The following is a 13,026-nucleotide window of genomic DNA, read 5'->3' on the forward strand; positions in this document are numbered from 1 at the left end:
ATGGAGTCAGTTCAGAGGGTGGCTACTAAAATGGTCAGTGGTCTTCGTTCTGTGGCATATGGGGATAGACTTAAAGGTCTAAACATGTATACCCTAGACAAAAAGCGAGATAGGGGAAATATAATAGAGTCATTCAAATATCTCAAAGGATTTCATGCACAAGATTTGAGCATTTTTCAATGGAAAAGAGGCTCTAGAATAAGGGGTCAAGAGATGAGATTGAAAGGGGATAGATTCAGGAGTAATCTTAGGAAATATTTCCTTTACAGAGAGGGTGGTGGATATGTGGAACAGCCTCCTAGTGGAAGTGGTGGAGACAAATAGTATCTAAATTCAAGAAAGCATGGGATAAATACAGGGATCTCTAAGGAAGTGACAAGAATTATAATGCTAAATTAATAGGATGGATGGACTGGATGGGCCATACAGTCTCTGTTTCTAAAATTCTCTGCCACCAATCCTTGTAGATACTCCTTCCCTCTAAATATCTCCTTATCCTCTGCAGCATGAGAACTTGGGATGATCTCCTGACTCTTTGAAGCCTTGCCTTCTCTCTCACGTCTGCAGTCTTTCCTTCCCTCTGACTGCTGCACGTACTCAGTGGCAACTTATACCCCAAGACCCATCCTAAAAAGAGGATGGTCCAAAATCTGGGGAGGCTCAGGATATACAAAACACCTGCCTACAAAAATCCCAAGATGCCCACTGGAAAAAACATTTGTGTGGGTTCTAATCCCCACTACACTTTATAGACTATGGTTTTCACAGTCTTAGCATAACATATGCCACATTAGATGCATCAGTACTCATTCACTGGACACACAGTAATTCTCTTCAGTTACAGTAGGAAACTCTGTAACAGTTCAGAATCTCTTCCCAGTGCACATCCAAGAAAGAGCAAGGAATTTGCCTAATGTCCCTGTGTCTCACCCTTCTGAGGCTTCCTCAGTCAATTTTCTCCTCACTGACTGTTGGATCTTCAGACTCTCTTCCACCTCTGAGATTTAGGTCAGGTCCCCTGGATGCTTTCCCTTGAGGAGAAATGTCTCTCTGCCTCAGGCTTTTCCTCTTTAAGGGGAAAGCCCCCTCAGGGAACTCTCAGGCTACCGTGGGACACCCACTCCCTGGATGGGTTCCTTCCAATTCCTTCCACCAAATTCTAAACCCAGCAGTTTATACTGGAGGAACACTCCCTATCCTTCTTAAAAGAGAACATGTTCCATTAAGATTCATTAACTATTCTTCCCACATTTTACTCCATACAAAGGAATCATGTAACTTTACCAGCTAGGATGTCATTTAAGCTGAGCCAGAAGGGGACTGTTCCCTCCCAATCTCAGGTTCTACCTTATCAAATCCAAAATGAAGTGGAAACAATAATAGAATCATGTAAGGTTTATTATATAAGTTAACCACTTTCATTCCTTACATGTTCAGATAGCCCAGAAGAGAAATATCTAGCCCCCATCTAAGATTTATATTACCTGAAGTTCAGTTGCTTCAGAAGTCTCTAACCAATTGAAAAATTCTTTAGCAGGGTATGCTTTTGTGCTGCCAGGACCTTCTTTGGTACTTTGCACTTCCTGTTGCCTGTTACAATCTTCCTGGTCTTCCTGGTTTTATATGTGGTCATCATGGGCAGAGTTTACCTTTTCATTGTTGGTATCTAGATCATGACTGACTACTTATTTAGTTGCTAGGCAGCTCTAGCCAGTTCATGCTCTCTTATGGCCACATCTTTTAGATATACGATTGACTTGTCTGACTTCAGGGGACACCTGATTATCCATAAGTACACCATCTAGTGGCCATTCATGATATCACACTTTCAGATTCCACCACAGTGCAACTTCAGAAATTGTCAACTTCTATTCTCATATAGTATAAAACACTCCACATTCTTTCTACAAGTTCATCAGTTGCACTCAAGTAGAGATTAAGTAGTCTTCCCCATCCAGAATCCTTTCCAAGAGTTAGGAACAAAAAGAGCTTCTTCATGGGAAAATCATCACACAAAGATCTCTGTATGTAATGGAACAGAAACTGAGGAGGCATGAACCAGTATGGAAGAACTAAAGAAAATGGATCTGTGTAGTATAGTCTGGATTTCATATTGTCACAAGCTCCTGCCCCCTACCAACATCTACCTCTTTATCTAACCAAGAGTATAGCATAAATCTACCAACTGCTTGGGGGGTTTTCTTTTAGCTAATTCCTTTTCTTAAATATTGTCATGCGATGGAAACCAGGGAGGAAATGAAAACTATGCATATGCTTTTCAGCACTACACTTTTGAAAATGACCTGAACCTCATCAGGCTTCAGTCACCTTCAATAGCATAACCTGTAGAACCATGGCGAATCTTCTTCCAAGTCTGGCCTGATTAGGGCAGCTTAATGGAAGTTATTGTGCCTCCAGACAGGCAGACAGATTGAACCAGTGCATAAGCACTTTTGACAGATCTTGAAAAGCACTAAAGAAGAAAAAGAAAAAAAGACAAGCAAAGGTCAGGATGAATATAGTTGGACTAAGATGAAGTCTGCACTTACATCTGCTGTAACGTTGATCGGCACCACCTCATTAGCCAAGGTCAAAATCTGGGGCATTGTAAGTAGCTTGTCCACAGTTACCTAAAAAATAAAAGACCAGGAGAACACTTTAAAATGAAACTGCATGTGGCAGGATAAAGGGTATAGGGAACTGTTTTACTCCTACCAGTATTTACAGTGCATCATTTTAATATCCATAATAATTTATGATAAGAAACATTAAATTTGAGACAATCATGCTACCCACTATCTCACAAATATAGGAAGCAGATGCCATGAATTCATCTTGTAACCACTTCACCTATGGCCAATTATATATTACCTTTAAAAAAAAGGATCCTCAGTTGCTCCTGAATAATTTTCAAATATAGAATTTTAGAAGGGAATATAGAAAGAGGTTTTGTGCGTAAAAATAGCATATCTGCATATATGCTTTTATAAATGCTCAGGTTAGTTTTCACAGGTAAAAGAAAATGTGCAATGGTAGCAAGTTTGAAAAGCCATTTACCCACTTAATGTAGGTGCAACATATTGCCAATTCAATAATACATATTGTAGTGATTTTCAAAGGAGAAGAAGGAGAAGGGGAGAAAGGATCTTGGGAGGGGAGGAATATAACTAGTATCAGACTAAGGAGTGCAAGAAAACTACTGAAGAGGTATAAGGTAAATGATTGTGCATTTTAAAAGACATCTAAAACTGAATTTCATCTTTAATATTTCATCTATATTGGAAGGGAAGCTTGCCCTATGTTAGTGGGATGGGAGTAACACCAGATTAAAGATTGAGGGGTAGATATTCAAAAGCCATTTAGATAGAAAACTGAAAGTTATCCATCTAAATGTCTTAGCTGCAATATTTGGCGACTAACAGGCCGATACAGTACGGGTGCGTAAAAAAAAGTGCGGCAGTGCCGGGCGCCTGCGCGTTTGACGCGTGCACATTTTGGTTCACAAGCCGCTTGAGTCAGTATTCAAATTAGCGCAAATCCAAGCGGCGGCAAACGAGCGTCCAAAGCGCGCCTATGAAGCAGTAGGCGTTCACAATCCATTTTACTGTATAGAGCGGTATACAGCGCCTATACAGTATCCAGGGTGCGCTGGCGCCATACCTGTCATTTCAAATATCTTTTCAAATGTCATTCCACCAGGTAAGTGGATGGTTCTTTTCTACAGATCCCGCATGGACACCGGGGCGGCTGCCCTGAGTATCCAGACGTCCTCTTGTTCGGAGGCCATTCCCAATCTTCCACATCTGGGCACTTAAGGACGTGCAAGGATATCTGGGCTCTGTGAAGGTCGGGGCCTCTGAGCATGGATGCCCGGAAAGAGGGGAACGCTGCCTTCCAACATCCATGGCCGCTGCCTTGAGAGCCCAGCCGGACGTCCAAGGTCGGGGCTTCCGTTCATGGTTGTTCCTGCCTCTATTCGGGCGTCCATGATCGGAGGCCCCGCTGCCTTCCAATGTCCATGGCCGCTGCCTTGAGCGCCTGGCTGGACGTCCAAGATCGGGGCTTCCGTTCATGGACGTTCCCGCCTCTATCCGGGCATCCATGATCGGAGGCCCTGCTGCCTTCCAACATCCATGGCCACTGCCTTGAGTGCCCGGCCGGACTGCCAAGGTCGGGGATTCTGTTCATGGACGTTCCTGCCTCTTTCCGGACGTACATGACTGAAAGACCCCGCTGCCTTTATGGACATCTGTAAGCTCTGCATGTGCTCCTCTTCTGTCTGGTTGATTTTCCCTTTGTATTCCATGTGCTCCTCTTCTTTTTGGGTGATTTCCCCTTTTTATTCCGTGTTCTCCTCTTCTGTTTGGTTGATTTTCCTTTTGTATAGTTTTACAGTACATACATGGATAGGTAACACTGTGGATTCTCAAGTTTGTATTCTTAAATGAGCTATGTGTTCTTATATAAGCTTTTACTATTCTTAAATGAGCTATGCATTCTTCTTTAAGCTTTTACTACAATCAGGAGCCTCAGGGATGCCTAATTCTAGACTCCTGAGGAAGGCATCCATATAGGTGTCCGCTGGGCCCCCCCCCCCCCCGAGACTCAGGACACCTAGCAGACGCTTCAGGTCACCTAGTTGACGCCGGAGGAAGGCCTGGCACGGCTCCCATCTCTCTGGCATCCGTACATGCGTTCATGTCTCCGCTGGACCCCGGAGCCTCAGGACGCCTAGTAGACACCGGAGGAAGGTCTGGCGTGGCTCCCAACTCTCTGGGGTCCGTACAGGTATCCATGTCTCCGCCGGACCCCCGGAGCCTCAGAGATGCTCAGAGATGGATGATGGTACCATTGAACACATACCTCCTCCGGTCTTGCTGCAGGGTTCTCCTTGCTGCTGGGTTCCCCTATTGGCCTCTCCAATCTGCCTTCTAGAATTCCCTTGCCGAGCATTTCTTATTCTGCTTCTCAACCGAATGAAAAAGAGCGCCAGAGCCAATATATAAATGTCCATGACGCTGTCCAGTCTGAAGCTGACTGAACACCACACTAACGCCAGGGTAAGGGTAGGCGGTAAATATAGAGGTTAAAGATGCAGTAAATAAGCTGGTTAAAGACGCAATAATTTGGGCGCGTGTTACTGTATCAGGGGGAGTAGCTAATCCGATCATTAACATACCATATACATGCGGTGGGCGGAAATGGATACGCATCTTTTTCGGCAAGCGCTAAGGACGCGTAGAAACCAATACTGAATTGCGTGTCCATCTTACGCACTCAAAACATGTGTCCAAAGCAGGTTAAAAACCGCACAACCACGGCCGCGCTTTACTGTATCGGCCCGTAAGATAGGTTGGGACCAGATAGGTCGGAAGCATTCCTGGGGTGGGCAGTAAGTGTTCAGGGGAAGAGTGAAGAGTGAAATTAGCCAGTTAACCTAACTGGGTAACTCTGGCCGCACTGTAGGCAAGTCTAAAGTTAGTCAGATATACCTGTCTGGCTAAGTTTTAAGATTGTTGGATATACTCAGCAGCACTGCCGCGCCACCGATTATCCCACTTAAGTTAGCTGGATAGATGTGTCCAGCCTTAAACAAAACTTGCAAATTTATTTAGAAGCACATCGAAAAGAGAAATAAGACACTGTAAAGAATATTTTCATCACTTCATAACATCTCAGTAAAAGCAATGTTGGAAAATAAAATCACCCTCCAGTTGCTTCTTACTGCATACTTTTACACTCATTAGTGCTATTATCATCAGCGCTGTGTCCCATAACTTTGAATTGCGATACACAGGGCCTTGAAAAGTTTTCTCTTCTCCCCCACTCAGGGAATCCTGACTACTTAGATCTTACAATGTTGCAGGGAGATGTGGAGTAAAAACTATGTTTGAGATATGGCCTTTGGGGACCTTCTATTCAGGACTCCCAGCCCAGGGGTTATACACACATATTACTTATGAAATGCATGCATACTTGGACTCACCAGTTCACTGAAACCTCCGCCAGTTCACCTAGACCCTCCAGCACTTCACCCTGAACTCACACTAGTACACCCAGGCCTCCCACTCACAGACTACAGACAAAAGACTAATGTAATTTTAATTGTGCAAGTCAATTTACAAGTTTCAAAGTATATGGACAAGTCTGGTAATGTATGCATGCATAACGCTTACAAAATAGCAACTTGTTCTCCAGTTTCTGAACTCTGCCCCAGAATGCCTTAAATCACCTTTTTCCCCCCCTTTAATATGTATGGAGCCGATTTTAATTCCTACGCGCGCGGGGTACATTTGTGCGCGCTACCCAGCACGCACAAATGTACACCCGATTTTATAACATGCGCGCGCTGGTGAGCCAGCTCACCATCCCCAGCACAGGTCGCAATGCAGGAGGATTAGGCCCGCCCCCAGACCACCCTCGAACCGCCTCCATGTCCCCTGCCCCGCCCCCAGACCACCCATTTTTTGAAAGCCCCGGGACATACATGCGTCCCGGGGCTTGCGCGCGCCGCCGAGCCTATTCAAAATAGGCAGAGGCAGATTTTCTCAGGTTACGCGTGTAGCCTTTGAAAATCTGCCCCTATGTGCATAATTCAGGTTTTGCAAAATGCTATTTATGAGAGTATATGCTACTTATATGTGTAACTACCAATTTTGTGCATGGAAAAAGGACCACCAGGTCCTTTTTTAAAATCAAAATGTATGCATGCAAGCTCCAGTCTCCCCAGACTCTGCCCCTCGAACACTTCTCCCCTCTGCACATAAACGTACGAGAATACAGTATGTATGCACATAATTTTATGCTCATATCAGTCACTCCATTTTCTAAAGGGCCATGTCTGTTCATAAAGCACTACTTTACCAGCAGAAATCCCTTTGGAATTTAACCTCCCTAAGGCCAGTTTGGAAATGTCATATTTAGTCTGGACAAGGTTACAGAAGGGGGAAGAAGAATGCAGTAAATACTAGCCTGACACCCCCTATTGATTTATACATCAGTAGAGCTCTAGAGCACTGAGGATTAGAAATGAACAAAGGCATCTCTTACAGCTGCAGCGGTGTAGATATGATGCTTTACCAGGTCTTGAAGTTTGCCTTTTCCCTAGGAAAAGAAAGAGATTATATTCATCTGTGGACATTAGGCACAAGAGAGAAAGAAAAATAAATCAAAGCCAGGTCTGAAGTTGCACAGACTCATTCAGGAGCCACAGAAACCTGCTTCAAAGAAGTTAGGTAATAGTCCATGCTACATACATACTGCTTTCCGAATAATACGACAAGGAACAGCAAATTCACAGTATTCACCTGGGTGAAGAGATAGATAAGTCTTCCATCTCTTAGCGTGTCCACTGCTTCATTACTGGGTGCAAACACAGTAAAAGAGCCTGGTCCATTTAATATTGCAGGCAGCTCACAGTTCTGCAAAAATGAAAGAACACTTTATAAACACAAAAAAGTCCAACTAATTATAACCCACAGAACTAAGCAGTCCAAGACTGCACTTTTCAACCACAAGAAATTCAAATTGTCAACATAATCTAATGCAGAAACTTTAACAAAACAGGAGCACAGCTTAGAGTGTTCTCCAACTAAAATGTTAAAGGAACATTGAACCCCCTTGGATACAATCACATGCGTTTCATGGCAAATATTCTACAGGCATTTGCAGAACAGGAAATTCAATGGGCTTTACCCAGATTTTCAGGGTTTGTTACCCTTTATGTTAGGTTTTCAGGAGCAATCACTGCTTCTCCAGTGCAGCCAAAGAATATAGACAAGGTCTGTATAGCCTGTCCCCATTGGCCCTCTGCTCTTCAACTGGCAATCAATCAGAAAGCAGCTAAGGGAGTTTAGCCTGGTTTCCTTTCCCACATCTGCTTTCCTTCAGTAGATTCAAGATGGCAGGAAAGACTGCTACTATTTAGCATTTCTAAAGTGCTACTAGACATACACAGCACTGTACAGATACACATAAGAGACATATGAAGTCCCTACTCCATGAAGTTTACAATCTAATCAAGAAACATATATGATGAAACAAAAGACTATAGGAAATTTATTTGTAAACCCCTACCACCTATTGGAGGGGCCACAGAAATAGCTCCACCTCTCAGCTGTGTGATTACGAATGGCATGTGTGACATGCCCACACAACTAAAGGATTTACCCAGCGATGGAGAAGAGAGGTTGGAGCAGAAAATAAAAACATACATAAAATAAACACACAATGTATTACTATTGCAAGTAATGCAAACAAAAGCAGTGCATGTACATCTAAATAACACATTTAGATTCTTATACTCTATAGAAAACAGAAATACATAGCACTATAGTAAAAAGAAAAAAATATTAACATTGGAAAATTTAAAAAATTTGCTTTTTTTTTTATAAGTTATAACATAAAAACCACTAACCATACTCTAAATCTCAGATCATTTTACTTTTAGAAAATTTCAAAATTCCCACCTAAATTTCGGCTAGAATATTAGCATAAGTTCTTAGTCTAATCTCATTTGATGGTTGAATACTTTAGATGAATTTATCTACAATCCAGATGGGTCATGAAGCAGTTGCTTGGTAACCAACCCACCTCATAGATACAGGTTCAATTAGCTTCCTGGAGATGAATGTCCAAAAGTTCCACAAAAAGAAATATTATTCCCTCTTTACTCTAAATACAATCACTACAAATCTTCTGAAACTTCCCTGAATTAAAATTAGTCTAATACTGTTCTTCATACTGTTCATCTAGTGTAAAAATAAAACAAAATCATTTTAATTCTCTTGCAAAAAAAAAAAAAATGCAACAAAATGCTATGCTCGTTTCAGCTGGCTGAATATAGAAGTACAACAATTGGCAAACTCTCTGCAACAAAATCAAGAACATTCCCATTCCCTCTTTTTTTCCTCTAGTCAACTACCCCCTCTTTTTTCACCCTTAAACAAAAGCAATGTTATATTTTATATATTATTAAAAAGGCTCATTAGTATTTATTTCCTTGTCTTTCATTGGCTCTAGGCAGGTATTGCTTACCCAAGCTCTGATGCAAAGATTTACCATTTGTTATTTCAAAAATGGGAAAAATATCCCATGCTATAGTTACACAATGTTGGGTTCCATATTAGATGCTACAACCCAAGAAAGAGATCTAGGCGTCATAGTGGATAACACATTGAAATCGTCGGTTCAGTGTGCTGCAGCAGTCCAAAAAGCAAACAGAATGTTGGGAATTATTAGAAGGGAATGGTGAATAAAACGGAAAATGTCATAATGCCTCTGTATCGCTCCATGGTGAGACCGCACCTTGAATACTGTATACAATTCTGGTCGCCGCATCTCAAAAAAGATATAATTGCGATGGAGAAGGTACAGAGAAGGGCTACCAAAATGATAAGGGAAATGGAACAACTCCCCTATGAGGAAAGACTAAAAAGGTTAGGACTTTTCAGCTTGGAGAAGAGACGACTGAGGGGGGATATGATAGAGGTGTTTAAAATCATGAGAGGTCTAGAACGGGTAGATGTGAATCGGTTATTTACTCTTTCGGATAGTAGAAAGACTAGGGGGCACTCCATGAAGTTAGCATGGGGCACATTTAAAACTAATTGGAGAAAGTTCTTTTTTACTCAACGCACAATTAAACTCTGGAATTTGTTGCCAGAGGATGTGGTTAGTGCAGTTAGTGTAGCTGTGTTTAAAAAAGGATTGGATAAATTCTTGGAGGAGAAGTCCATTATCTGCTATTAAGTTCACTTAGAGAATAGCCACTGCCATTAGCAATGGTAACATGGAATAGACTTCGTTTTTGGGTACTTGCCAGGTTCTTATGGCCAGGATTGGCCACTGTTGGAAACAGGATGCTGGGCTTGATGGACCCTTGGTCTGACCCAGTATGGCATTTTCTTATGTTCTTATGTTCTTAAATATAACTTTGTGTTTCATAAGCTGAACAAGAAAAAATAATTATAATAAAGTCTAGTATCTTTTTTTTCCAGTAATATTTACTTGGTGTCAATGTAGTCTAGAAAATATTACAGCATTGACTTCCAATTAAATAAGCTCCCTGCTTGGAAGACAGCAACACCAAAGAGAATGTAATCACCATCATACTGAAGTGATAATGACTCTTTCCATCAGCTTTCAAAGAACATTTTGCATTTGCATTCCTCTGTAACTAACAAAGGAAAATGGCTAGTGGCTATCTCCTTTGAAATTTAATTTACCCTAGCCAGGCAGGGAAAGGAACAATTTAATAAAACACTGGATTACCTATTTATTACAGAGAAATCGTTAACATTTAAAAGCAGCCTCAAAAAGGTGAGTTTTTAGACAGGATTTGAATATGGCCAAAGAGGGAGTATTACACACCAACTCAGAAGTCTGTTCCAGGCATAAGGCTTGACTTTCAAAGGCATTTACATGCGTAAAACTGTGTTTTACATGTTTAACTGCACTGTACCTATGTAAGTGGGCTTTTGAAAATTACTACAATATATGCCATTGAATTGTCCATAGGACTTACTCGTGTAAGTAGACTTTATGAATGTAAATGGCTTTTGAAAATTGCTATGATAGTATGTTACATTTACATGTGTAACTCCTTTGAAACTTCACTTGATAGGGTGTTGACTCCCTGTCAGGTTTGGTATGATTACTATGTAAAGCACACTTTGTTTTAATCTTCAACAATAATTAAGCCTGAATCTTGCAGTCCTGTTCTTCTTTGGAAAATTAAATTGCAAATCCCAGAATTTTTCCAAAAAGGGGGACCAGCTTAGTTAAATCTTAATAGGTTGCACATACAGATAGGGTTACCAATAATTCAATGCCAGGAGCAGACTGAGCCAATTCTTTTTTCACAGCATTGCATTCAGGGAAATGTAGTGCTGCTTTTCTTAAATCCATCTGCACTAGAAATCTATATGTGTAGTATAGTGTGTCCCCCAATTTAATGCTTTATCCATATCTAGGGGGCTACAAGTCTGGGTTCAAGTCCAGATAGTGAGGAAGAATTATCTTCTAGGGCCCCTGGCGTGATCAATCACTATTTCAGTGACTACTTCACACTCTAGCTTGAATAGATCCAAAAAGATGCCAGATAGTAATACCACTGGGAGAAACCATATCCATTTCAGATTCAGACCAGAGGTAGCAAAACAAAAAAACACTGGAGGAGTCCAAAGTGGCGTTCAAATAAAAATAGTCTTTACTGTAATTTAAAATGAAGGATCCGAGCCAAGATCACAAAAATAAGGATCAACATACATCCATTGATCAACAAAAAGCAAATGGTTTCTCTGTCCATTCTTCATCTGATTACCTCCTTCCCTGCTCTTGCACCATCATCCTGATTGAAGATATCCTCACCAGTGAGGGTGGGATAGCTAAAGTGTAGCTCCAACATTCATCAGCAGCAAGTGGAAAAATTCCCCAAGTCCAAGAAAAATGTCCCAAAAAGTTCCAATGTGGAAAGAACTTCAAACTGTAGTTCAACTGTCCAGAATTGAAGCTCTGATTTGTTGTTCTCCAAAGTCCCAACACTCCTCTCTACCCTTATTTCACTGGACACATGGCAAAAAAGTATCAAATCCTAATCCTCAGGGAGACAAGGGGCAATCCTTCCCTTCAGACCAGAAAAAATACAAAAATCTCCAATAGCAAAAATCTTCCCCTTAGTAGAGATTCTAGAGGAATCTCCAACAACAGCTTCCTTAACCTCTTCTTTCTCTCTCTCCAACTCCTTACAGCCTTCCTCCAGCCTTCTAACCCACTGGGCATGCTCCCAGGATTTATAAACCCCATAAATTGCCTCTCCCCACAAAGGTAGGATTAAAGCAATGGGAGGAAGTCCAACCACAACTAACTCCCCTATTACCTCTAGCTTGGGAAAAATAGTTTGGTGGAGAATACTAGTGAGGACAGGCCCCCGTCACATGTAGTGAGGTAAACAGGAATTGGATGAACCTGTTCCATGTGACATGGAATTGTTGGCAACCATATGAAGCGTATCTTTTTCTAGAGCAAGTTTTCTCTTTTCAAATAGTTAAAAAGTACACAGAAAACTTTTTTTGCCAAGAATTAATGAAGAATGGCTGATGCATTATAAAAACCACACAAAAAATGTCCATTAATGTTATGATCCTGCTCGCGGCCCTGCCATGAGCAGGCTTTCACCCTTCTTCTGGCCAGCCGGCCCGACCCCCGTCGTCATTCTACCGGCACGGCAGGAGCTGTGCCGGGGTTCCCACAGCAGCAGGAGCTGCGCCAGGGCTCTCTCCCATGGCCGGAACCACACTACTGATTCCCATGTGGCCTGGAGGCCACCAACCTTACCTCCAGTCCCCCGGGGAAGAGGGCCTTCATCCCCGGCTTCCCTTGTGGCCGGGAAGCCGCCCTTGCCTTCCTTTGCGGCATGGAGCCGGAGGTCACTAACCTTACCCGTGGGCCCTCTGTGGAAGAGGGCCATCATCCCCGGTCTTGCCTGCTTCCTAAAAATGCCTCCAGTGCTCTCCCTGTGGCTTGGGATCAGCTGACAGCCCTAGGTCTGGGTTGAGGCCTACCTCTTCAGCTCTACAGTCTCCCGTGGAGCAGGGCCGCTGTCCAGGGTCCTGTACTGCTTCCTGCTTCCTCCTAGGGGGTGAGGTCTGCTCTCTCTTCAATATTTAAAGGTACAGTGAGGGAGTGTTGCTTCACTGATGTCATCATTGGATCCGCCTCTTCTTCAGTATAAAAAGCTTCAATCTTCATTCCAGCTTTGCCTTTGCAAGGAGAAAGTTCTCCTTAGGAGTCCACGGCTGCTTCTCCTCCTAGGCACTCTGTTCCGTGTAGGATCCCGTGTCTTTGTTCCATGTTCCGGTCTCTGCATTTCCTTGATGTTCCATGATGTCCAGTTGTCCATCTGTTCCTGATGTCCAGATGTTCGCTTGTTCCAGATGTCTTCAGCTCCACCTGACCCATCCCTCGTGGTTCGTGACCAGTCCAGCTGGTGTGTGTAGGGCGCTGGTGGGCCTTTCCATCAGACGG

General features: G+C 42.6%; 1 protein-coding gene across 1 annotated transcript in view; it reads right to left on the minus strand.

Moving 5' to 3' along the window:
- STAB1 (stabilin 1) overlaps positions 1 to 13,026 on the minus strand; it is a 335,521-nt gene that overhangs the window by 254,837 nt on the left and 67,658 nt on the right. The window contains exons 15-17 of the mRNA XM_029599456.1: positions 7,308 to 7,421; positions 7,051 to 7,104; positions 2,550 to 2,630 (exon numbers count right to left, since the gene is read on the minus strand). Of these exons, the coding sequence (XP_029455316.1) occupies positions 2,550 to 2,630; positions 7,051 to 7,104; positions 7,308 to 7,421 (249 nt within the window). The remainder of the gene's footprint in view (positions 1 to 2,549; positions 2,631 to 7,050; positions 7,105 to 7,307; positions 7,422 to 13,026) is intronic.

This window comes from Rhinatrema bivittatum, chromosome 4 (assembly GCF_901001135.1).
Source record: "Rhinatrema bivittatum chromosome 4, aRhiBiv1.1, whole genome shotgun sequence".
NCBI classification, from domain to species: domain Eukaryota; kingdom Metazoa; phylum Chordata; class Amphibia; order Gymnophiona; family Rhinatrematidae; genus Rhinatrema; species Rhinatrema bivittatum.